This window comes from Colletes gigas, unplaced genomic scaffold, assembly GCF_013123115.1.
Source record: "Colletes gigas isolate AHSC1104 unplaced genomic scaffold, ASM1312311v1 Colletes_gigas_Sc00004, whole genome shotgun sequence".
In the NCBI taxonomy this organism is placed as follows: domain Eukaryota; kingdom Metazoa; phylum Arthropoda; class Insecta; order Hymenoptera; family Colletidae; genus Colletes; species Colletes gigas.
This window is the reverse complement of record NW_025106633.1, coordinates 10622639-10646952: the sequence shown is the minus strand read 5'-3', so window position 1 is coordinate 10646952 and position 24314 is coordinate 10622639. Positions and strand designations below refer to the sequence as shown.

Below are 24314 nucleotides of genomic sequence, written 5' to 3'. Positions count from 1 at the left end.
GATCCTTTCGATCAATGTAATATTTCGTTAATGTCGCAGCCGAGGATCGTACCTGTAGAGCTGATCGTTCCTATTATCGAGGCGACGTTGATCGGACAAGAAAAACGATGAAGAGGATCGGAAACGACACCAGGTTTTATTTCAAACGGAGAGAAGAATTCTCTCGTTGCGCAGCTGCCTTCTACTCCTGGCACGAGGGCAATCGATCACGGTTATCCTCTAAATCTATAACGGTGATAAAAGAACGCATTTGTCAGGAAACGTCCGGGAACGAGTAATTCTGCCGTAATTTTTACCCCTGAGTTATTCTTTTCGTCGAATCTTACGGGGAGAAAGAAGTATGTATATGCTATTCAACGTATTCCAATGAAAAGGCGCTTTTGTAAAAAAGTTCTCTGTTCGTGTTGCAACGAACGATGATTTTCGGAAACAGACAAGTTGTAGAAACAGCTGAGAAGAGGATAACGTTTGGTGTTTGTCGGTGGTAAAGGAACTTGGCAACTCGATGAATTGGAATCTGATAATTGACCTGAACGTGCCGGACGGACGATTCGACGGTTAATGGGGTAACAGGAATAACCAGCTACGACATACATATGTATCGTGATACAGGAAACTGTTGGATTCGTTTCTTCTTTGCGCAATTTTCATTCCCTATAGGAAATAATGTACAAGGTTATTAAATTTTAACCGCTCCCTGACACCGGTCCATCGACATTATTAGCGACCGTGCGAAATGTATATTTCCAGATACGTATACATACGGACGTTTTAAATAAAAATAATGTCCTACTTTACTCAAGGTTAAATAACTTGATTCGATCAATTAACCTGCATTAAAAATACTCGCGAAACATATTACACTCGTATCCGTACCGTCATATTTACGGATCATCGTTGAAGCGTATTTATTTAAAGGCACAAAGAGGAAGCATCGAGGAAAAATTGTACACTGTTTTTTAATACGAACGTCACACCACGCCACACCACGCCACACCACGCCACACCACGCCACACCACGCCACACCACGCCACACCACGCCACGCCGCGACATTTACGACAAAAAGGTTTTTCAAGCAAATGAGATCGACCGATTGCTACAGTTCCGTTTTCCAATGGAAAAGTAACGCGATCGTTGTAACGTCGTCGTATCGATCAGAGACGGCAAGTTTCTCGACTCTCTAATCGTCGTTTAATTAGTTAATAGCGGTAACGATCGAAATTTTGGTACCGCTTGAAACTTGGTAAGCAACGGAGCAGAGTCCTGCGGGCAAAAAGCTACCTTGCTATACCTTGCTACCTTGCTATACCTTGCTACCTTGCTACCTTCCGCGATTATTAGTTATTTGATCGTCGATTGCTCGCCTACGAGAATTTACAAGTTTGAAGTGATCGTCGATCGATCGTTGTAGTCAAGTAATGGGTGTTATTTGGTTCGTGACAAGTAAATAGATGATAATAATAACGTACATGGTGCAGGGTAGAATTTCGACGAGCGGAACGAAACGGTCTCGAAATATGAATGCTGAGAAAAGCCTGGCGCGCACCAACGACAGGGAGAATACATATTTAAAGTAAAGAATAAATTCGGCTGACTGGTTTGCGGGTGAAAAGAACCGCCGCGACGTGTCGGGTTGTGTGGGCGCAGCGCGTGGTGCGGCTGGTGTTGGATAGATGTGGTGCGACGCAAGGTTTATCGGCCCTGACACGTGTTACGGCGAGGAACGCGACGTCGACACGGCTACGATGATGACGTCGAAGGGGTGTGAACGAGACAAAATCCGAGGCTCGAGTCGATGTAGCGCGGGCTAGCCCGATCGTTCGAGGATCGAAACCCCTTTGATCAAGTACCGGTAAACATTCTCCCAGGTCACGGATGAAAGCTCGGCCCTGTTTCCAAGCTCCGGTCTGGCCACGAAATCACAGACCCCTCTGTAACACCGCTTTCCCTCGCCTCTTTATCCACGCTTCTCCTCGCTAAATATAGACGCGCGGGGTCTATTGTATGCCGTTGAAAAATTGCTAAATCGTTTGCATCGACGGTTCGTTCGAGCGAACGCTGCGCCGCGCCGTGCCGCGCCACGCCGCACCGTGCCGCACCGCACCGTACCGCTGCGAAATGATTGACAATTACGCCGAGAGGAAAATTATTCCGGTACTTTGGGCGAAGAAACGGTTCGCTCGTTTCGACCAGGAAACACGCCAAACTCGTCAACCGAATGGATACTGTACTACGTAGAAAGACTCGCGCAAAAATAATTCTATAATAATAGTCTGAAGCTTATAAAACGATTCTATACGTGGAGAATGATTTAAAAAAAAAATCACTTTAAATTGAAATTATTTTTATTCGATGGTCGTACGTCTTGAGAAAAAGGTTGATTCACGTCCGACTGCTAATTCAACCGGTGGAACAAATTTATCGAAACAAGGTCCAACGAGCACGTATTTCCCAAGCGATTGCAATATGTTGGAAACTCCTTCCCTTTGGTCTAATCAAATGTAAACCCCTCTGAAGGTTAATAAAGAATTTTAAAACGATAGGTACACGGAGAGAAATAATTGGAGGTTAGCGTAGAAAAAGAAAAAGCAAAAGAAAATATCTCTCTTTTCGTTGGCAATACGAGTAAACGTCCGTGGCAGAAATAGTATAATTATCAGGAATAATAAGACGGTCGGTGACGGTCGGTGACGGTCGGTGACGGTCGGTGACGGTCGGTGACGGTCGGGCGTATTTGTTTCGCGGGAAATCGAAACTGATAAATTGCTGTATTTTACGCGAGTTGTTCCCCATCTATTAATTAAAGTGTGTCGCAGCGTCGCGAGCCGGTCGAAGGGTAGTATGCTGGTTTGCGAGCAGATTGGAATAAAATAGAACCATTTCCCCGAGGATAGACGAGGCGAGGCGAGGCGAGGCGAGGCGAGGCGAGGCGAGGCGAGGCGAGGCGAGGCGAGGCGGAGCATAACGTAACTTTAGGTTAATGTGTCGGCGTGTGCACGGTTCTGCTCTTACTTGTGCTTTTTCGTCTGTTTCAGATATCGAGCGAGACGAGGAGGAGACTGTGCCCCGTAAAATAATCGTTCGAAAGAAAGGTGTAGTAACGCGTATGTAATCGAGTGAAAATGAGACGGTATAGAGGAATCGATAGGAGGAAAGGCGGCGACGGCGGCGGTGGCGGCGTCTTGGAGGAAACGAGGACCACCTGATAGGGGAAGAAGGCACGCGATCTGTCGTCGTCGGTTGGCTACGCGGGACGAAAAATGAACGAAAGCGCGATCTATATGCTCGGATCGGAGGAAGAGTCAATCGTTCCGAGTAAACAGTTGAACAGAAGCTTTTACAACGGCGGCTATCCGTCGCAGAATACCAGTTACGAGGAGGAGGAGGACGATTTGTGGAACCTAGCGACAGAGAGGGTCGGTCTAGCGATACTTTTGTTCGTGTTCTCGGTGGCGACGGTGTTCGGTAACACGCTGGTGATTTTGGCGGTGGTGAGGGAGAGGTACCTTCACACGGCGACAAATTACTTTATCACGTCGTTGGCGTTCGCGGACTGTTTGGTCGGTCTGGTGGTGATGCCATTCAGCGCGATTTACGAAGTGCTGGAGAACCGTTGGCTGTTCACGCACGATTGGTGCGACGTATGGCGATCGTTGGACGTTCTTTTCTCGACCGCGTCGATCTTGAATCTGTGCGTGATCAGCCTGGACCGATACTGGGCGGTCACCGATCCGTTCACCTATCCGAGACGAATGACCAGGAGACGGGCCGCCATTCTGATCGGCATCGTGTGGATCTGCTCTAGCGCGATCTCGTTTCCAGCTATCGCTTGGTGGAGAGCAGTCAGAACCGAAGAGGTGCCGGAGGACAAATGTCCCTTCACCGAGCATCTCGGTTATTTAATCTTCTCCTCGACCATCAGCTTTTACGTGCCGCTGTTCGTCATGGTCTTTACCTACTACAAGATTTACAGAGCCGCCGTCATCCAAACGAGAAGTCTCAAGCTGGGTACTAAGCAGGTTATCATGGCCTCCGGCGAATTGGAGCTCACTTTGAGGATACATCGAGGAGGCGGGACAAACACAGACGCCAGACACTTGTTCCGTACCGCCTCGAGTACGCCCGAGGATTTGCAGGACCTCGAAGAACCGTTGACGGCGATACAAAACAACTGCCTGACCAGGGTTCCCTCCGCCAGAATTAACAAGCAACATTTGGGAAAGAATTTCTCGCTATCGCGTAAACTAGCGAAATTCGCCAAGGAGAAGAAAGCCGCGAAGACCCTCGGAATCGTAATGGGCGTCTTCATCGTTTGTTGGCTGCCGTTCTTCGTGGTGAACCTTTGGTCGGGATTCTGCACGCAATGCATATGGCAGGAGGAGATTGTGTTCGCGGCAGTCACGTGGCTCGGTTGGATCAACAGCGGGATGAATCCGGTTATATATGCCTGTTGGAGCAGAGATTTTCGTAGGTGAGTCAATTCGATCGTCATTTTCGACGCCTCGTTTCCTTTACAGCCACCCAACGCACCCTTTACACACACCCTCCTCTCTTTTATCGAGAAAGAGTGAGCGATTCGCCGCTCGGATTAGGCTAACTTTGCTCCGATTCCCGTATAGAAAACCGACAGACATTAACCACCTATCGCACGACAAAATCTACCTTTTGCAACTATTTATTGACAATTTGGCTGGTAAGCTCGACGGAACGCATCGCCGCGCTTGTCGGGGAACAAAGTAAGCGCGCTTGTGCCCTCGAGGCTTCTATAAAACCCCTGTCGGGAGTAATGTCGACGAGCCGGGATCTACATCAATTTATCGGAACAACCACCAAGCGGAAAGTTTCGGTCAACGACTGCTTCGCCTCGCGTTCTCTCCTACTCGGAAATTATTAAAAGCGAATCAATTGCACGGGCATAGTCGAAACAAGTGCCGGACAAAGCTCGTCGTCGAATGATCGAACAAGTATTTTCTATTCCCCAAGCGTATAACCGTGTACAATATTTGTCACGATGCTGATTCTAGCGATCGAAAAGTCTTGGACGATGCTGGTTATACATAAGTACGTATGTATAGTTCGAGCGAGCCCGTACTCGTCCTCGCGAGTGGATGCATCGTAAATAATTGCCGACAAAGTTACAGGAGAAGGCGGAAGGTATGCAAATAACGCAATTTAATTACGCGCCACTGTACATGTGCGCGAAATGCGAGAGCGTGGGCGAGGGCGAGGGCGAGGGCGAGGGCGAGGGCGAGGGCGAGGGCGAGGGTGAGGGCGAAGGCGAGGGCGAGAGCAAGGGGAAGCTGGCTGGAGCGCGAAAATATGTACTACCTACCGTACAATGAATCGCGTGCGAACAGAAAACTATATGTATAGGTAGTTGGACGCGTTATTCCCAACAACAAGTCTCGTTTGCCCCTTTAATTAAATCCTTCTTAACGGCGCGTTCCGTCAACGTGTTCGTGGATTGTTTCCAACTTGAACACGCCACGACGCACCGGATCGATCTCCGCCTCGGCCGTTTCATCAATCTCGGACTTTCTGGTTACGAGAGGAAACGAGACATCCACCGACTGATTTTTCAAAAGGTCGTTTTGCCCGAAACCGAGTAACCAAGCGGCTGTTCCGCCCTCGGCGTGCCGGGACCGCGCTTCTGTAATACGTTCTCGTGAAAAATGACGACAACGTTCGACGATAAATAACGACGATACCTGGCACGGGAAAAATAAACAGCGTAAGTGAAACAGAGGAAAACGAACCAAAAAGGAAGTAGAGAGAACGGTGTGTGTGTGTGTGTGTGTGTGTGTATGCGTTACCATTTTCGTGTCACTCGAAACATTGCCAACAGGTTACACAAATGAACACAAAAGGAAATGAGAGAGAAAATGAAATTACAGAAACATTCCTGATCCGTTTAAAAATTTTACGAAACGTAAACATCGCATCGAGTAAAAACTCGAAATAACGTACGATAAATTGTCGTGTTCGAGAGCATGCGACTCAAGGATGAGCATCTAGCCTAGCAAGCAACCACGCAACCTCGGTTTTCTCTTTTGCGAGAAAATCTGATTTTCACGGTATTGCGTCGAGCAAAATGTTATCTATGTTCTATTTTAGTGAAATCCGCGAGAGCCCAAGCTCTCCTGGTCCTGCCAACTACATATGTATATCATATGTACACGTATATTTATCGGTCTCGGTCTCGGTCTCGGTCTCTGTTAACAAGCTACTTCTTCGCCAAGGATCTTTCTACGTGGACGCTTGCAAGGACAACGAAGTAAAGTTTCAAGGGAACGGCCGTACGTTGGCCGTGTATAAGAAAGAAATTGGCGAAAAGACTCGCGGCACGATCGACACGCGGTGCTTTTCGACGGTCAAACTATTCGAGGCTTCGCTATTTTCACGAGTCGTTGCAGTCACAATGAAAAATTCGACGAACAAGAGTTCCTCTTAACGAGCTAATCGGCAGGAAGTCTTTCGAGTCCGATTCTTTTACCGACCGGAGCTCAAACAAGAACAAACCATATTGTAATACGTATGCATAGAGAGTGGAGTGGCGAGGGGCAGGACGACACGACGGGACGCGACGCGACGCAACGAATCAATAACATTTTTTCCTATCAAACATTCTGGAAGAGACATTTCAACGGATACCCCTGCAATTCAATACAATTTTACTGCCGCGTCTGACCATTAGTAATTATTTCTACTTGCGATCAAGTCCAAGCGTTACTCTATTGCACGCATATCCGATAAGCGCGACTCTGCAAAGTCGATTTTCTCGAAAATAAGCCCGCGAACGAATTAAACGTTATTCTTCCTTTCCTACTTATCTTTCCATGTAGAATCGCCAACTGCTCGGTAGTTTTATCCGTTCCGCCTCAACCTGTATGCCTCAACCTGTATACCCGAGACGCGAGTACCAATAATCGAAATAGATGGAAGATTTAAATACTGGAACGATAGAGAAATGGATCGGAACTTTCTAGTCGATATTGTTCTCGATTTCACAAGGCTTTATTCGCTGTCGCATTGCGATTACTAAATCTCTCACCGTCGCGTCGCGTCGCGTCGCGTTGGTACACGAATCAAAGGATGTGATACAATGGAGGACGTCATTGATTGTACCAAGAGGACGGGTTGTCAGGGAACCCGTAGAGGAAGTACAAGGAACTTGTTAAACTTTTAATAACCCCTTTCGGGGTATAAAAGCGTCGCGAAGAAATATTCCCTGGATAAAAATCTAGGATTCTCGAAAATCTGAGACTTTTCTATGCTGTGCCTTAACAAAGAAGAAGAAGAAGAATAAAAGTTGCAGAGGAATCTTTGTTAGCGATATTTTTTTACAGATAAATTAAAGGTTGAAAAGTAACGAGAAGTCGGAATCGCGTCTAAAGCAATGTAATACGCCCGCCAACGTTTACAGCAAATGAAGAAACGATAGATAAACCGGCAACCAAGTAGCAGATGTGAAGCGCAGAGTGGCGCTTTATCGATTTTCTCACCACCGTTCAAAGAATCAAAGGTTACGACGTCTCACCTATCCGTGGGCATACGTATACGTAGCTATATTTGGTACGCGACGCGCGTTCCTCTTCTTTTCCGGTTCAATGAACATCCGAACAAGAATTTCGGTTCGTAACGTGTAACGGGAAAGAGATTGCACCGAGGAACAGAAATTTCGAGCGAGCGAGAAGGGAAAAGGAAGAAATTGTAGCAAGATCGTTTCGCGAGAATCCTTGTTACGGCCAACAAGATAAGAAAAATAATCCGCGTCGTTACACGCCTGCCACGCATAAACAACGGTGCGTTTCACGATGGATTAAAGAAAGAAATCTGGGTTCCAAGGTCACGGATGAGGATAGAACCAGGGGCTCTTTAGGAAATTACTTTTATTCGTTCTCGCGAAATCAGCCCCGGAAAGTTCCAAGCTCTCGGGACGACACTTACTCGGGGATAGCTTCTTTTTGCATTTCCAGCAAGGACACTCGGAAAGATAGAAAAAATTGGTCGCCTTAAATACCAAATACAACGTCGCCGGTAAAAGGAATTAAAGTAAAAGTGAAACGCAGAGAAGAGGAGAGGAGAGGAGAGGAGAGGAGAAGAGAGGGCAGGAACGAAGACAGGACAGGAATGGACACGAACATCCTACAAGTAAAGTTGAAACGACGGTAAGTTTAAAGGGCCGGAGGGGGGGTGGTGGTGGTATAGGAAGCGAGACAGGGAAAAAGTAAGTAGAGTCGTAGAAAATCGTAGCCAAGGAAACGAAACCGGAAAGCAACCAACAGATGATACTCGCGTAAACTTTTAATCGAATCAAGTTGCGTAATTTTCAGCACCGAATAAATTACCGAGCAGTCTATCGTATAAATAGATATGTACAGGGGGGTTATCGCGTCGAAACCCAAAAAACCGCGATCGTACCACTCGTAAATTAAGAATCGTTCCAATAACAGTAATATTTAATCGAGTACTGTTCGATCCTAACGAAAGCATATTCGTGTAGCGAATCGGTCGATATCCAAGTTGCTCGTATCGTCGTTTTACGAGGTCCTTTCTGCGCCAGTGATATGGATCAACGATATACGCGCGAACCCCTCGTCTACGTATTACTGCTAATGGATTCGAGGTAGCCGTTTGGTTTAATCAACCAAGACCGCGGTTAGAAATATCATCCGACCCGTGGACTCGAATCGAACCAAACTCTACAATTACGAATTTCGCTACGGACGAATCGCGCGGACGAATAATACCGACGATCGAGGATGTTTGGCCCAGTTGTTCGATCAACGTATCTAAGCGGTCCAAGTCGGATCGGGGGTATCGTCGTTCAACATTGGACGCGAATATGCCTCGATCGAACCAGAAATACGAATCGAAGAGAACACTCGGGATTTATTCGAGCGGTAAATGAGTTGGCGGCCAACTGGTCGTTCTATCACAGACCATTTCACGACTTTCATCCGCGACTGAGAGGCTCGAACAAATTCTCGTCCCTTTTAAAACGGCCTGGCTGGGCTGTGGGCTGGGCTGAGCTGGGCTGGCCTGGACTGGACTGGCCTGGCCTGGCCTGACCTGGCCTGACCTGGCTTGGCTCGGCTCGGCTCGGCTCGGCTTGGCTTGGCTTTTCATCCAACCCCGTGACTACTTTCGAGCACGATCGATTCGTTATTAATAACCATTCGCCACTGGTCGCACCGAGGTTGCTCAGTTTTCGACCTCGAAGGCGATCCTCCTGTCCCTGCACACCCTGGAGAAAGTCCGAGAGACTATCGATTTTACCGCATTTACAGCATTAAGCCACGAAGCGTGCTAGTTCGCGGGTACCATTGCTACACGTACGACTAGCCGAGAACCGCTGCGCTGGCTAGCCAGAGCTCGCTATTACATACAACATCCTAACGTGCTCGTTCGTTACCCTGCCTTCGATTTACCCACTAACGAACGTGTCTCTTTCGTCTCCGGAACGCGACGATCGGTCAACTTTCCCGCTTACAATCAGCCGGACGATCAATAATAATCGATCGCTCCTAAGCCGTTCAACGTTTCGATCGACCGTTGACAACGTTCTATGGTTGTACGGTTTATACATACGTGGAAATGAAAATAAACATTTTTTTCAATACCGCACAACTTTTCTCTGTTCGTTCGAACGCGACTCGTTTCCAAATTTCGATTCTTATCATCGTTTCGATAGATGGTTGAAAAAATACGTACCTCGATGATTCCATTGCCTGACAATTTACCCCATAAATCTTTGCGAACGGTGTACGAACACGACCACGAGATACATACATACCTCTATAACCGTAAATAAGAGATTAATTAAAATGTTGCCCTCGCGGGCGATATTCGACATTAGAAATGTTTTATTCCGAATCCGATTCTCTCGGCCGCTCTAACCAACAGACGAAAATTTATCCTCGACGATGAATAATTCATTGTACAATGTACAACCAGTGAATTATTCGTCCTGTTTAGCGTGCCTTGACGCTGCAACGTGTCGCGTCGCGCCGCGCCGCGCCGCACCGATTCGCACTCAACAGAGTGATAGACTGCGAGAGCTTCTCGCCGCTATCGTAAATTGTTGAAAAAAATCATAGAGTGAGAATTTACTCGAGCAACGTATCAACTTGATGTAAAGTTATTTCGTCGTCGAACAGAGTTCAGTGATTCGAAGGAAAGGAATTCCGATCCGGCGTTTCCGCGCGACTCCTAACTAGATGAATTACGACTGAAAGTCCTGCACCGAAGTGAATTATGATTCGCGGCGTCGCGTCGCAAGTGACCGGATAAAAAGCGAAGAAAGAACGAAGAAGAGGCGAAGAGGAGAAGCGGCAGGAAACGGGAGCAGATCGGGTTCTGTTAACGAGCCCTTTGTTATCGCGCGAAAAGTCCAATTTGCATTTGCTTCGGCTGCCTCCGACACCATGCTCGGTTATCTCAATGAAATTTCTCTGGGTCAAAGAATTATCTGACCATTCCTAACTTCGTATACGATGATAAAGGAGCATAATCTATCTTGGAATGAATAAAAGACCCCGCCGCATATATTTTATTCGAGTCTAATCGTGTTGAAACGTTGAAAGATTCCTCCCACGAGACAGGCTCAACGGCGTTAAAAAATTAACCAGAATCCAATATGCCTGTTACGTATTACGTATTAATTGCTAAGGCATTAATTAGAAAATTTCCTTGCTCAAATTTCTAGGACGTTTCTTGATATTCCGTATTCTTTCCACGCTAAAATTTACTGAAAACGTATTAACAAGTTTTTTGTTACCCGTCCGTTTCCCGAGCAGAAATCCATTCCAAGATTCGTCGTTGGCTAGCCAGAAAACTAGAACGTTCAAGAGACACCGCACCGGTCAGCGGTCGCCAAAATCCCGACTCGACGCGATACGACGCGACGCGACGCGACGCGACGCGATGCGACGCGACGCGACGCCGAGACGTCTAGGAAGCTGCTCGCAAACAAACAGGGTAAAACGGGTGCTGCATCGTTGTCGGATGGTTTCTTTTACTCTTATCCCTGACCGTGCGTGGCCGCACCCGTTCAAATTTCCTACATACGCTTATTTCGCCACGTGTTGCAGTTACTGTCGTGCGTGATGCGAACGCAACGCGTCACGACGCCAGTCGCTGATCCGCGCGATGCACGCTTAACAGATAATATCCTAAACGGGCGACTGCGTAGCGAGAAACGGTAAGCCGACACACTTGTCTAACGACGTCGGATTAAACGATGCACGCTATCTACGCATCTAACGTATACCATTATCGACGTCATCGTGACGTTTCGTCGTTCGAAAGACGAGCAAATTACATACATATACGGTTGCTGCGAGATCGCTGAAATAATTTTGCTAACGATTGACAGACGAAAATCGTTAAATGTCTATTATCGATCGGTGAGATTAGAGGCTCGATCGTTCGGGTAATGTCGTCCCGTTCCGTTCCGTTTTCACGAACAGATGCAGCGTCGCGAGTATTCATTTCCGGGCGCATGTCGCCGAACGGCACCAGTCCATGATAAAGTTTTTAACGCGGATCCGGACCGAGTAAAATACTCGAGGATTCGCGTCGACCGACATATGTACATTGTGACGATGTTGTTGCCCGGGCATCGATTTCCGTTTTGGTATGTCGCACACGCTGGACCGATTCCCGACAGAAATACATTCGGTGCACGTTTCGCCGTCATTAGAACGTAAACTTCGATATAGCTAATTTATGAGCGTCAGTCCAATCGGAGGAGAATCTTTCGCTCGTTCGATTCGACCATCGCTCCAACATCCGGCCCTTTTGCTTCCTGCTCCGACCTGTCCTGCCGTTATTCCACTTTCAAGACTCGCATCGGATATGCGTGCAATAGAGGGTACAAGTAGAAGGAGCGATCGATGGTCGGACGCGGCAAAGATTACACGTAAGAAGAAGATAAAGTAAAGACGATAGAGGGGGTGTATCTGTTAAAAGACGATGCCGCCCGGCGCGGCGGCGTGTTCTTCGAAAAAAGGAGACATTTTTCTCGCTAAAGTTCCGAGTCCTGCCAAATTTATTCCACGATATTTTACACCACAAAGGAGACGAGAAATTTTTCCATAATTACGCGAGGAAAAGTGTCGGACGAATGTCGCTGTTTCACCGTACAAAATTTGAAATTCAGAGCGTCTCCGGACGGACGGACGGACGGACGGACGGACGGACTCTGTAGCCTTGTGCGTTTTTCTCGACAGAGATGCACGCGTTTCAAATTAAATGGAAAACATCGAGGAAACGAGTCGAAATACTTCGATATTTCGAATACTTAACGCGAGAGTAATAAGAGTATATCGTCGAGTGAAAACTAAATATGGAACGTTGGAATCGTGGCTAAATAAATTTTCTACAAAGTTGCTGTTTCATTTTATTTCGTTTCTTCTCGCGAAGGTCCGCCGTTTAACTACATATTTATTTTCGTTTCTCTTCAAGCTCGTGACCTCGGGTAACGATTAAAAAGAAGACACGCTTGAATAATGCAACCAATCTGCAAAGATATCGATGCGGTGCCTTTAAAAGTGCTCATCGAGAAGGGGAACCGGAACGAATAATGCGACGCATCGAGTGGTTTTTAAATATTTTCCAGATAAATATGGAAGAGACGAAGATCGGAGATGTACCAACTGTAAAAAAGTTCTTAACGACTTGTAATAGGGCTATTGGGATTCGAAAGGATCTTTTAAACAGCGCAATCGTCAAGAGGGGTAGAGCACCGAGCAGTTTATTAGACAAGTTCTGGGCGAATTTCATTAAAGAGCTCGGTTTTACATATCGAGAAAGGAGAGGCTCTCGAGAACGTCGACTTTTAGATACGAACGATTCGGTTATAGCTTATTTACGGCGATTACACGTTCAACGAGTCGCTATCTATCGCGGGCTTGGAATTTGTTAGAATCTGGAATTTTAGACCGTAAAATAAATATCTACGTACATATGATCTTCGATCCTCGTCGACGCACACTCTTTCTATACAATTTCTCGGTCGGTTTTAGCTTCTACGCGCGCAGAATAGTTGGGCAAAACGCTGAAAAAATAATACCGTTTTATCGAAACAATACATGTTTGTTATCATACACGTATATACATATGTATGTATTTGAAACGAAATCAATAGGCGTATTTACGTGGGAACGGATATGATCGTATAGGTACGATGCAAGGCGATCCGAGTAATGACACAAGAATACCGTGAAACACTGGCATTATAGAAAGTAATAATGTACAAGAAAAAATAAGGTTAAAAATTAAAATTTACGAAATTAATGTACGTTTTGTAAATGTACGTTTTTCTCGGATTCGGTCTTTTTACCTTCCGACCAAACTCGATAATTGTTTCGGTAAAAAAAAGTTTAAATAGGTAGATAGAATTGAAAAGACGATGCAATCTGTCTATTTTTCTCCGTCCTCGGTCCAACGTAAGAGTCCAAGTCCTTTTACTTTGGCTAACTTTCCAAGAGTGTCCCCGCGTACGAATTCGTCCAACCGATCGACAACCGTGGTCCGTGGCCGTATAATACTCGAATAGACTAACACAGGTCTAATAGGATGGGTAAAGTAATATCGTGTCGACCAAAGTATGAAAAAAGCGTCGAGACAGGAATGAAAGTTAATCGATAGAGGGGAGGAGAAAAGTATATTTATCAGACTCGTATGTATGGTTGCGATAGTAGCATAAGAAGGCAGTTACCGAATAAACGACAAAGTAAGCGTAGAAATTGTTCGAGTATCGGTGAGGCGGCGTCCTTGACACGAGAATCGGCCGGTTGGACGGTTTCGATAAAAAGGTTACACCGCAGCTATCTCGCGCGTCCGTTCAGCCGCGATCCAATATCCCTTCCGTCTATAATTCATAAAGCGAAAGCCGATAATCTATTGTAAAACGATATCCAGCCGTTCGGACGTTGCTCTCCGACGAGCAACGACAATTTATGCGTCACGCAATCGCACCAGAGGTGTTTGGGTCAGGTTACGCGAACCCGTATTTCCTAATTATGTACGTAACGTGTTCTTTTTCCCCCAGAGACGCAACAACCTGCCCCCTTTGATCTCCGAATGGCCACGCGTAATTAAACGCGACAGGCTGACTAGTTTAAGCAATTGGCAATAATGATCGTCGAAGCGATCGAGCTGCCGAGCTGCCGAGCTGCCGAGCTGCCGAGCTGCCGAGCTGCCGAGCAAGCAAATTGTCGAGCAAGCAAATTGTCGAGCAAGCAAGTTGTCGAGTCTGTGGCGGTTGTAAAGATAACGAGAAATAGAAGAAAAGGATAGATAGACAGACAGTGTTGGGTGTTGAAGTTATTTAGAACAAGTTAATGGTCTTTGAAGGGTTCCGTTGGGAGCCGTAAGCAATCGCATCGATCACTCGAAGCATTTCCATGGGTAGAGGGCTATTTCGAAAATGAGTAGAATCAAGCCGGTAGAGAAACCGATCACCATCAGCAGAAAAGCCGGAACGAATTGCTGGAGATGAAGTTCGGAGTTGTATTGTTGATCGTTGGCGATCGCAAACATTCTGACACGCGTACCGTTCGCCAGAGCCAGTTTGGTCATGAAATCGAAAATACCGAAATCGATAAAATCGTGGATCTTGTCGTCGATGGTACGTAGGTAAGGGAAACCCGTCCACGTAGCTAGACCGAGCGGAAAGCTGCATATCACTTCGGTGGTGATCGTGTAAGCGTACGGCGTCTCGATAGCATCGCTGCGCGACGAATTGAGCACGGTGACCAACGCGAACGTCGCGTTTCGACCATCCAACAGATCCTCGAACTGATCGACGTACTTGTCCTGGTCAAACGTGACGAACTTGTCGCGCAGCTGCGTCACCATCTCGTCCGATTCTTCGAATTCGTCAAAGAGACTGGCGAAAGCCGCGGTGCCGCCTATCTCGAACGAGGAGGAAACTAAATCCTTGGTCGTTTCGATCTTAAGGACCGATTCGTCGATCAGCTGACCGGCCAACGAGTCCACGTAAACCTGCGTGAGGAACAAGCCAAAGATGCTCCAGGAAATAAAGTGGATTTTCCTCGATAGTCTGGTTGGTTGTCGCGCGACGGACACGCCTATTATCAGAGCGAATATGTCCAAGCAGGAAACGTCTCGAAGGATAAAAAATTTCAAGGTTGCACCGAGAAGCAACGATCCGGCTATAGCGGCCCAGACGTACGGTTCGAACGGTAAAATTAATCCTTCCAAGGAGACTTTCGGCACTTTCGGCACCACCCATACCACTTTCAGCATATCGTACGTCGTCGAGTATCTTATGTCTTTGTGCGACTGTTGGAGAATTCGACCGATCACCAAGTCGGCCATCGTTTCGTCGTAAAGCAACATCCGCACCTGCTCCGAGTAACTGGTGTTGTCGCTCCATTCGACCCTCTGCCACTCGACCCGCAGCTCTTTCGTAACCTCTTCCGTTAAATTTCCCTCGAAGCCGGTCAGACTCGCGGAACCGTTCACCGTCGTTACGTACGGCGGCTGCTCCAAGTACGCCACTTTAACGATGCAACCGTTCAGAGCCGGTGAATCGATTTCTTTCCAATTCCTCCATGTCCTCCGAGCATCGCATTTGTTCAAGACGATAGGCGGCAAAGGACTGCACGGTTTGTACGGCTCGAAAGCGACGCTACCGGCGACCAGTACAGAATCCCCGACTCTGCCCACCACGATCACCGTCCAAACTCTTCGCGTCCACATCGATTTCGTCACGTTGTACGCTTCGTCGAGAAAACTGGTTTCGTCGCGGAACTCGGTCGTCGATATCGCGACGAACAGACATCCTTGATCGCAGGGATAGAGCATGGGATAGAGGAGACTGTCCTCCCGCTCGACGTTCCCGCTCGACGTTAAGATGATCGAGCTCGACGATCTGTCTCGCGGTATCGGAAAATCCATGCCCGTCGTGAACGTGAAAAACCCGAAACGACCTTTCAGGCTCGCGACCAGCGGCTGCCCGATCATTTCGTTCACCTCGGTCCGCACGTCCAATATCACGAACACGGACCAAACCGATTCGTTTATGTACTTGTTCAATAAACTCTCGATGCACGGTATCGAGTTTGAAAACCGTTCGCTCTCCTCTCGATAACTTGCGAGCCTTTCCACGATCAGTCTGCGATCGCCTACCTCTGTTTCCCCTTGGTACACCTCGACCAAGTCTCCAGACATAATAACAAAGGACACGGAACGCGACACCGCGACCAAAAACGCCAATCGAATCAACACCGACATGCCCGCGAACCTTAAGCGAACACGGACTTCCAACTGTTGTGTTCCGTAAAGCCAAAACCGTGACGCGCACAAACTGTTTCGTGCCGTGCCGTGCCTAGCCTATTCTATTCTATTCTATTCTTCGATTGGACAAGCAAGATAATCAAGGACTCGATGCCCTCTGCTAGATCGCCTATCGCTAAAATGACCGTGTACTTACTCGTTACATGCTCTCGATACACCCACCGTACACCGATAACGAATTTCTATCATCCTGTACCGTGAAATTTCCTTCTATCCGGGAATTTATCTCCGATCAGTTAACTGCCAATATCCCCAGCCGTAACCTGCTACATATTCCGCGAACCACCGACCAACACCGTTATTTCGTCGCGATCAAAATTACATTTCTCGCGTTTGCGGTCCAAAGTATCGCATGTCATCACGTTCACGCTACAACGGCCCCTATGCAAATACGCGCGCGTGCACGCGCCCAATATTACAACCACCCCGTTAATCTATCTATCTATCTATCTATCTATGTACCGTCGTTTACGACACTCGGCCAAAGGTCGCGTTATCGGTCGGTTAACCCCTTCCCGTGGTAAACGGTAGGAGCCAACGCGCGATAAACAGACCATCGTGATGCTGACACTGTTTCGTAACAGAGATTATAAGAATCGTGACCGACTCTTGTGGCGTACCGATACGAAGTTAAAACTCGATCACGATCGTCATTTGCTGTCCGCGAGCCTGTCTCGTGATGTTTACGTTTCGGCCGACTTTCTCTTCGCGATACATATGTGGGATTCTTGCCCTTGCAGATTGGAATATACGAGGGAATCCCCTGACGATGAAATAAAACAGCGGGAACAGATGTTTAAAAGATAGTTTATTGACTAATACTTCCAAGTGATCGACTTTGGCGCAGGGCGACGACTGACTCCTCAATCGGGTCCCCGTCTTAAAAACTACCGCCTGTTTACGTTATCACCGCGTCGCGCGGTCTCACTCACGCGCCACGCCTCTCACTCACCACACATATTCTGCTTTGGGCCAAAATCTTCATCACGAGTCAGACTCGTTAAAGTACTCGCCGATCGCCGTGCATCGTTCAAACGAACCGGCTAAAAAGCTCTACTCGATCATACACCTAAATTAACTTTCAGTCTATGAGTCTGGATATTTTGGACACTGCGAGCAAGCGCGATATTGACACAAGAAAATAAAATGAAAAATACATATGAAAAATAATCGCGCCAACAGACACACGACTGTCTCTCGAATATTCTTTCTTCGAAATCTTCCGTACGGACATTTTACAGGGATATCTAGACAGCTAGGAAATACGTATGTATGAAAAAAAGAAACGTTACCCGTCTACGTAACGATGATGCGATAGAAAAGTTCAAGGTCTGCATAAAATTACACTTCATACATGGATAAATACATGTTAATATCTGGTGCAAGATGCAAAGCATAATATGTGTTTTTTCGTATCGCGTATGATCGGGGTGACCTTTTCTTACTCTTTAAAAATCACTTTAAACTATAATTTCTTACGCTGCATGAAAACTACTCGACTTATGTCCGAAACATCTGCCCATCGTTGAAAGTATGGAAAACCATTTGGTGTAAATAGAAGCGCGCGGGAGAGAGAGAGAGAGAGAGAGAGAGAGAGAGAGAGAGAGAGAGAGAGAGAGAAATCGTAATTGTCACGCTATCCAACTTAGACGTCGCTTTTCTCGTTTCTCTTTCAGAGCTTTTGCGAGGATTCTGTGCGCCTGCTGTCCCAGACGGATGAAACGGCGATATCAACCGGCATTTAGATGTAAACCGAGTCAAGTAAGTATCAGCTATTGATAGTTTTCCGTGTCAAGTGTCGCGTGTACATAGAATATCCGCGAAACCATCAGGTAAAAGAGAACGAACGTTAGAAACGCGTGCAGTTTCGGTTCTACGAGCCCAACGAGGGTTGGTTGGATCGCGTCGCGTCCCAATCATCATTTCTATGCTTTTAATTAGACAACCTGATGTAAAATGGTACGATTCGATAGTTTAGGTTTAACGTTTCGACAAAGCAACAGGCGAATACGAATGTCGAAGCACTCGGATGCGATGCGATGCGATGCGATGCGACGCGACGCGACGCGACGCGACGCGACGCGACGCAACGCGTCGTAAAGCGAACCGCGAAATTGATTAAAATGGTGAGAAAGTCTGGACGCAAGGTGGTACTTTCCTAGCCAAGTATAAAGCGGTCAAGGAAACGCGCTAAAACTCGTGTCAAGTAACGAGAATGCGTATAAAGTAAGCTTGAAATCTAGCCAACGGCAACGGAAGGAAATTTATTACTTCGATTGCTAAAGTTTTCAAATTGCCCGTTCGTTTCTACAAGGAGATTCCTGATCTTGGCGGATAACGCTACTCTGTTTAGCTTCGAGTAACTTGGAACGTTATCTATCTACCATACGTTTCAGTTGAGATTACGAGACATTATTTAATTTCTTCTTTATCGTAAGATAAAGTCAACGTCGTTTCGAAACTCGTACGAGCAGTAAAATTTCGATACGAATAGATTATCAATAATACCTTTTAACGCAAAGGTATTTTAACGCGTTGTCTGGCACGTATTCTTCTTCCCAGACCATAGATACAATGTCAACATTTATGTTTATAGGATGAAACGGTGACCGATGAAATAATAAATACATGATCGTATCGGTCTAAAAGTCGAAAAATCGGTCTCTGGTTCGTAAAATTGACCCGTTCCTGCGACGCGCTATACTCGCGTTCCTACAATATACGTTTAAATAACCAAGCCAGACTCTAGCGTAAAGTTAAAAATACTCGTGTCGTTGAATGAATCCGGACTAGGCCGGAGAAGAAAGTCTAGCTGGAATCTATCGCGGCGTGGCGTGGCGTGGCGTGGCGTGGCGCGGCGCGGCGCGGGAGCCATCAAGCAGCAGCCATCGAGCAACAACCTGGAGAATGCATCGTGTAAACCCGGTACATATTGGACAGAGTATCCAGTGTATTACTATTTTTTCAGAGATTCGCATCCGGAAGATACTACTCCGCGTACTCGGTCCAGCACGTAAGAAGCAGCCGAGAGAGTTCGTGCGAGCAAAGCTACATTTAACGATGGGATACCGTCGCGACGTGGATATCGTCAATCATTGGCCACCACCTCGAAACCTTTCTCGTTTCCTCCATATCCTTTTATCCATCGACATCGAAGCATCGATTACCTTGAGACAATGCTATCCCTAGTAATCGTCCGAAGACACTTGGTACAGATTAGCGACCAAGGACTCTGTACCATCCCCGTATAACACTGCCTCGGTATGTTGAATAGTGAATAGATTTATCGATCAATGATACACGCACATGTAACACACACGCGCCGCCCTACGAGCAAAAGCACCTCTGCACGAGCAGCACCGTACGTCGTCGGATCGATGCATACGTTTCATGATATGCCTAACTACTTACCTACCTACCTACCTACCTACCTACCGATACGTTTCATTCAAAGGGCTATCAAACGTGATTAATTCTTACGACTAAATTTTTATCGTATCGTACCGATAAACCTAATCGAGCGTCGCGCCGTGTCGCGCGCCGTGTCGCGCGCCGTGTCGCGCGCCGTGCCGCGCCGCGTAAAAATTGAAAATATCAATCTTTCGATAATAGAAAAATATTGGATTATAATTAATGTAGATAGCCCATTTAATTTATCGTACAATTTACGAGTGTGTATTAGAGTCGTCAGCAGTCGACGCGTAACAGTTGGAAATCAATTACCTAAAACGGTGAAATTTCGCGATCGGTATCGTCCGCTATACTTATTTATCACCGATAAGTAAATTAAATGAACGCGGTGGTGCGCGATGCGATCGATCGAGTCAAATTATTATTTATATTTCTTTTATAAGATTCTATTGTCAAAATTGAATTAATTCTCCAACGATATAGTTTAACAATGTCTCGTGACCATGACAACATATTTTACGCTTTCATGTAGGTACACCTCGCGCTTGTAAACCGTTTAAATCGAGAAATCGACCGCATCATCCATTTTCTAGTCTTCCAGCATCGTTCTACTACGTGTTAATTACCCTCTACACCGAACCTACTTTTATAGTCACTCGAGAACGTGCCGTTGACCGGTTTCTACACACTTAATCTTTCCTGATCATCGTTCTTTTCTTTCTTTCTTTCACCCTGACTGGCTATCAATTACATAATAGTATTTTGCTTTTTAATAAGATATAGGGGAGAATCTCTCGATACGATAAAAAATCCGGCTTCTCGTAGCGCTGTTTCATCGGTTTCGCCTCGAGGGGACGGGTACCGCGCGACAAGGCAAAAGTTTCCTCGTTTATCCTATCGAGCACCAAATTCCCCGGAGACACACGACCGGATCAAATTTACTCTTTCTTCCCAACTTCTCTGCTCCGATGTAGCTCGATTTATAGCTCGACGCTCGTCCTGTCGCTAATCCTCCGACCTCCGGATTAACAAAACAATATACGTATACGGGTTAAATTGCAGGGAATCTGACCTTCTCCGATAGTCCAACGATCCCCGATCAGACAGTTTTCGTTGTTCCTGTATTGCCAAGGAAACTCTCCCTCCCAGCCCTTTTTTGCCTTTGCTTAAACAAAAGGCATGCTTTCGAAAGCAAGTCGCAGCGAACCGAAACTCTAATCTCACATGGAGATGGTGTTAAATTGTATTGTACGAGACTGCGCGAACAAAAGATCCTTGAGATTCGAGTGACTCGCAATGTTCGATCAAATTACGCCACGTAAAACTACAAACTCCTTGAATCTCGATTTCCTCGATGCATTCGTGAACCTTCCTCGCCTTCGTTAACTGGGTTGCGGAGGCGCTGAAATTTCCTAATTAACGGTCGGATCGATGACGCTCCAACGCGACACGACACCCTTTAATTTCGATGGAATTTTCGGAAAACTAAGGAAAGTTTGGCAATGTAAAGGAATTTAATTAAAGTTGAACGGTCTCGATAAATACCGTGATGCTGCTGGCAAATTTATCCAGCCGCAAACTACCTGCTAAAAATACGTCGCGAACAACGGAACAAACATAACTGACACGAACAAGCTTATTTTTTTATTTTATCGCCCGTCTACGGTATGTACGTGTCTATGTACAATGTACATATGTATCTAGTCGGGACTCGCCTAAATCGGTTAGGCGCGTACAATTTCATTTAGGAATTTTCAACACAGAGTACATATTTTCAGTTTTACTCGGCCGATTGAGAAAGAAGTGGAATTTGATCGCTTTCAAACTTAGTCGTTTTCTTCTCCTCGATGTCTATGTATAGATACAATTGCACCAAGTACAGAACAACCGGGGCACTATCGTTTCTTGGAAAATCTGTATAATTGTTCTGATTACAGTACGTTTCGGGAGTAAATACCGGCGGGCAGGCCAGCAGCGTCAGCTACAGCAGCGTCAGCCAAAGCAGCGACGGTGGCGTTGCTGCTGGACTGACCAGTGGTGGAATGTGACGTCACACGGGGGCCCGTACCGGGCCCCGTCGAGAACGGGCGATTCGTTTTCGGGACACGTGATTGTAAGCTTGCTGCCCAAGACAAATCACTCAAGGGAAACTAGTACAAGTACAAGTTTGTCGGTTCGAACGACCACCGATCGCCGACCACCGATTGCCGATCATTGTGATCCAGCGATACACGCGACATAAAAATTCAACGTTCGTATTCTATCGTGTTTACGCGACGAAAAGTGGACCACGAAAGAGAGACCGATGCCGCGATCCGGGACGTTATTACCATCGCATCGCTCCTCCTTCCACGAGTACAGAGTATATTAAAATCTTACAAGAGAATAAAACTAATTTGTTAACATCGATTCTCTAAACATCGTTAAAATTAATCTCGGAAACAAACGCTCGTATAGAAAAGATTCTTATCCGGTTTCCAAACAGAATATTTCGAAAAACTATTTTTCGTATCGCGTCGCTTATACGATCTACCAGAACTGTGCATATGTATATGTATAACAAATTATCGCATTGGGAAGCGAGTGAAAGCGATAGGTCCCGTCTACATCGGCGTACGAGAACGTTTCCCAAAATTTCCCTCGAGGCTGACCACGCTCCAGGTATTCTTATCAACTGGCCGAGGAAATGACTAGGAACGAAATCGATTGCAGAAACGTTCCTCGCTTATCAACACCACCACCACCACCACCACCACGTTAACATATACCAAGGCTAATGTAACTTGACCGGCGAATACTGCAGAGGGGGGCCCTTTCAGCCACCCACCCACCCACCCATCACCGATCTTAGCTGCGTGAAACAAAAGAAAAGAACCAACGTAACGCTCCAATTTCATATTCTAACCAATGTCTCGAGAATGAATTTCCGCATTTTCAAACATCGTTCGCGATCCGATAGACTCACTGTTACCTAATCTCGAAACAATTTCACTCGATTATCGTAATGGACAATCTCTATTCGAAGAATGAACGTATGCACGCCGCCTACCTTCGAGCAAAGCTAATATTTTTCCAAAACGATTATTTATTTAACGAAAATCAATCGCCCTAATATACGTATAGGCTCCCATCAGTGTACATACATTAACTATTTAAGTGTAATTGTAAATATTAGAAAAGTGTAAAATTAATTAAACGAAACATACGCAAGTATACATATGTATGTATAGGAAGCACGTATGTATTTAAGGCGAATATAGTATATGTATGTATACGTATACACAAGTACCAACGTATGCATACGTTCCTTCGAGTAACAATGAATTCAGTATTATTCCACGTAAACTCCATTCTATCGTGTTAAAAGTTTCGATAAATAATAAAAAAAACATCCAATCTACGTTTACAAATATCTCTTTGTTCTTTGTTTCTTCGATTCTCGAGGAAAACGATACTAAACGATATTTTCGAATCATCTCGAGTAGCCATTAAAATTAAATGGACTTGTCGTTAGTCGGCATTTCCAATCGACGAGCACAATATTTTCGAGATAAGTAAATTCATTTTTTTGTCCAATAATTGACGATCGAACGAAATCATCCTCGTGCCACTTCTTTCTCTTTATTTACCGTGAACGTCACCGAGATTCGGCCACGATTGCACAATAGTCGAGCAGCAACTGATCTTATCGTTTTCCGATTCCCAGCCACCGAACGCGCAGATCAGCCGAGCTCGCTTGGCTCTTTAACGCGTATCTTCTTCCTTTACCATTAATATCAATTTAACCGGAATAAATTATACGAATATCAATTCCTGCTGAAACAAATTTCCCCTTTCTCGAATAACCGAAACGATAACGATCTGACCATTTTTTTTCTTTTTCTCCCTCTCCCTCTTTTTTTCAAGAAAAACACGCTTTTTAGATAACGTGCGGCGTTATCTTCGTCTCGCAAACTCGATACATATTATTGTTCCGTTTAAGCTCCATGAAACAAAGGTATCTAATCGACGCGTATATCTTTATTGGAAAACATTGTTCATAGAGTGTATTGCTGCGTGTATACGATACACTCCTTGTAATCGGAAAACTCGACACTCGATACGTTTAATAGTATGTACACTTAAAACTCGTCGTACGTACCTATATGTATATGTATCGGTGAAATAGTAAAATAGTTACAGCGTGTCCAATTCATATTATACATATATGTATGTATATGTACATACATTGTATACATTCAAGATTGAAACGATTTCCCTGGCCTGTACATACAATATAAATAATGTGGAGAAGAAAAATACAGGTACCGTGTAATTTGTATTATTAAGGAATGGATAGCAAGAGAACGTAAAAAGTTTCGTGTGCAAGACCGAGACCGAGACCACTCAAGTACCTTTAAAACATACAATGTCTATCAATATGATGTCCTTTCTAATAAAAGAGAAATGAAACTGCTGTTACTTTATTTCTCATAGATACGACTCACCTGAAATCCCAAACTACTACTATTACTACTACCGTAACGAACAAGTCGATTTTTAATAAAAAAAAAATTAAAGGATCGCAACGAA

At 45.7% G+C, this 24314-nt stretch overlaps 1 protein-coding gene across 3 annotated transcripts in view; it reads left to right on the top strand.

The window, feature by feature from the left end:
* LOC122405246 (dopamine receptor 2) overlaps positions 1 to 24295 on the top strand; it is a 35354-nt gene extending 11059 nt beyond the window's left edge. For 2 of the 3 annotated variants that reach the window (XM_043409836.1, XM_043409835.1), the window contains 3 exons: positions 3038 to 4473; positions 18008 to 18092; positions 21680 to 24295. In XM_043409836.1, coding sequence (XP_043265771.1) covers positions 3263 to 4473; positions 18008 to 18092; positions 21680 to 21790 — 1407 coding nt within the window. In that variant the 5' untranslated portion in view covers positions 3038 to 3262 and the 3' untranslated portion in view covers positions 21791 to 24295. Of the gene's footprint in view, positions 1 to 3037; positions 4474 to 18007; positions 18093 to 19299; positions 19593 to 21679 lie in introns of all 3 variants that reach the window. The other variant, XR_006259752.1, reaches the window with a different exon arrangement.
* The last annotated feature ends 19 nt before the right edge of the window (positions 24296 to 24314 follow it).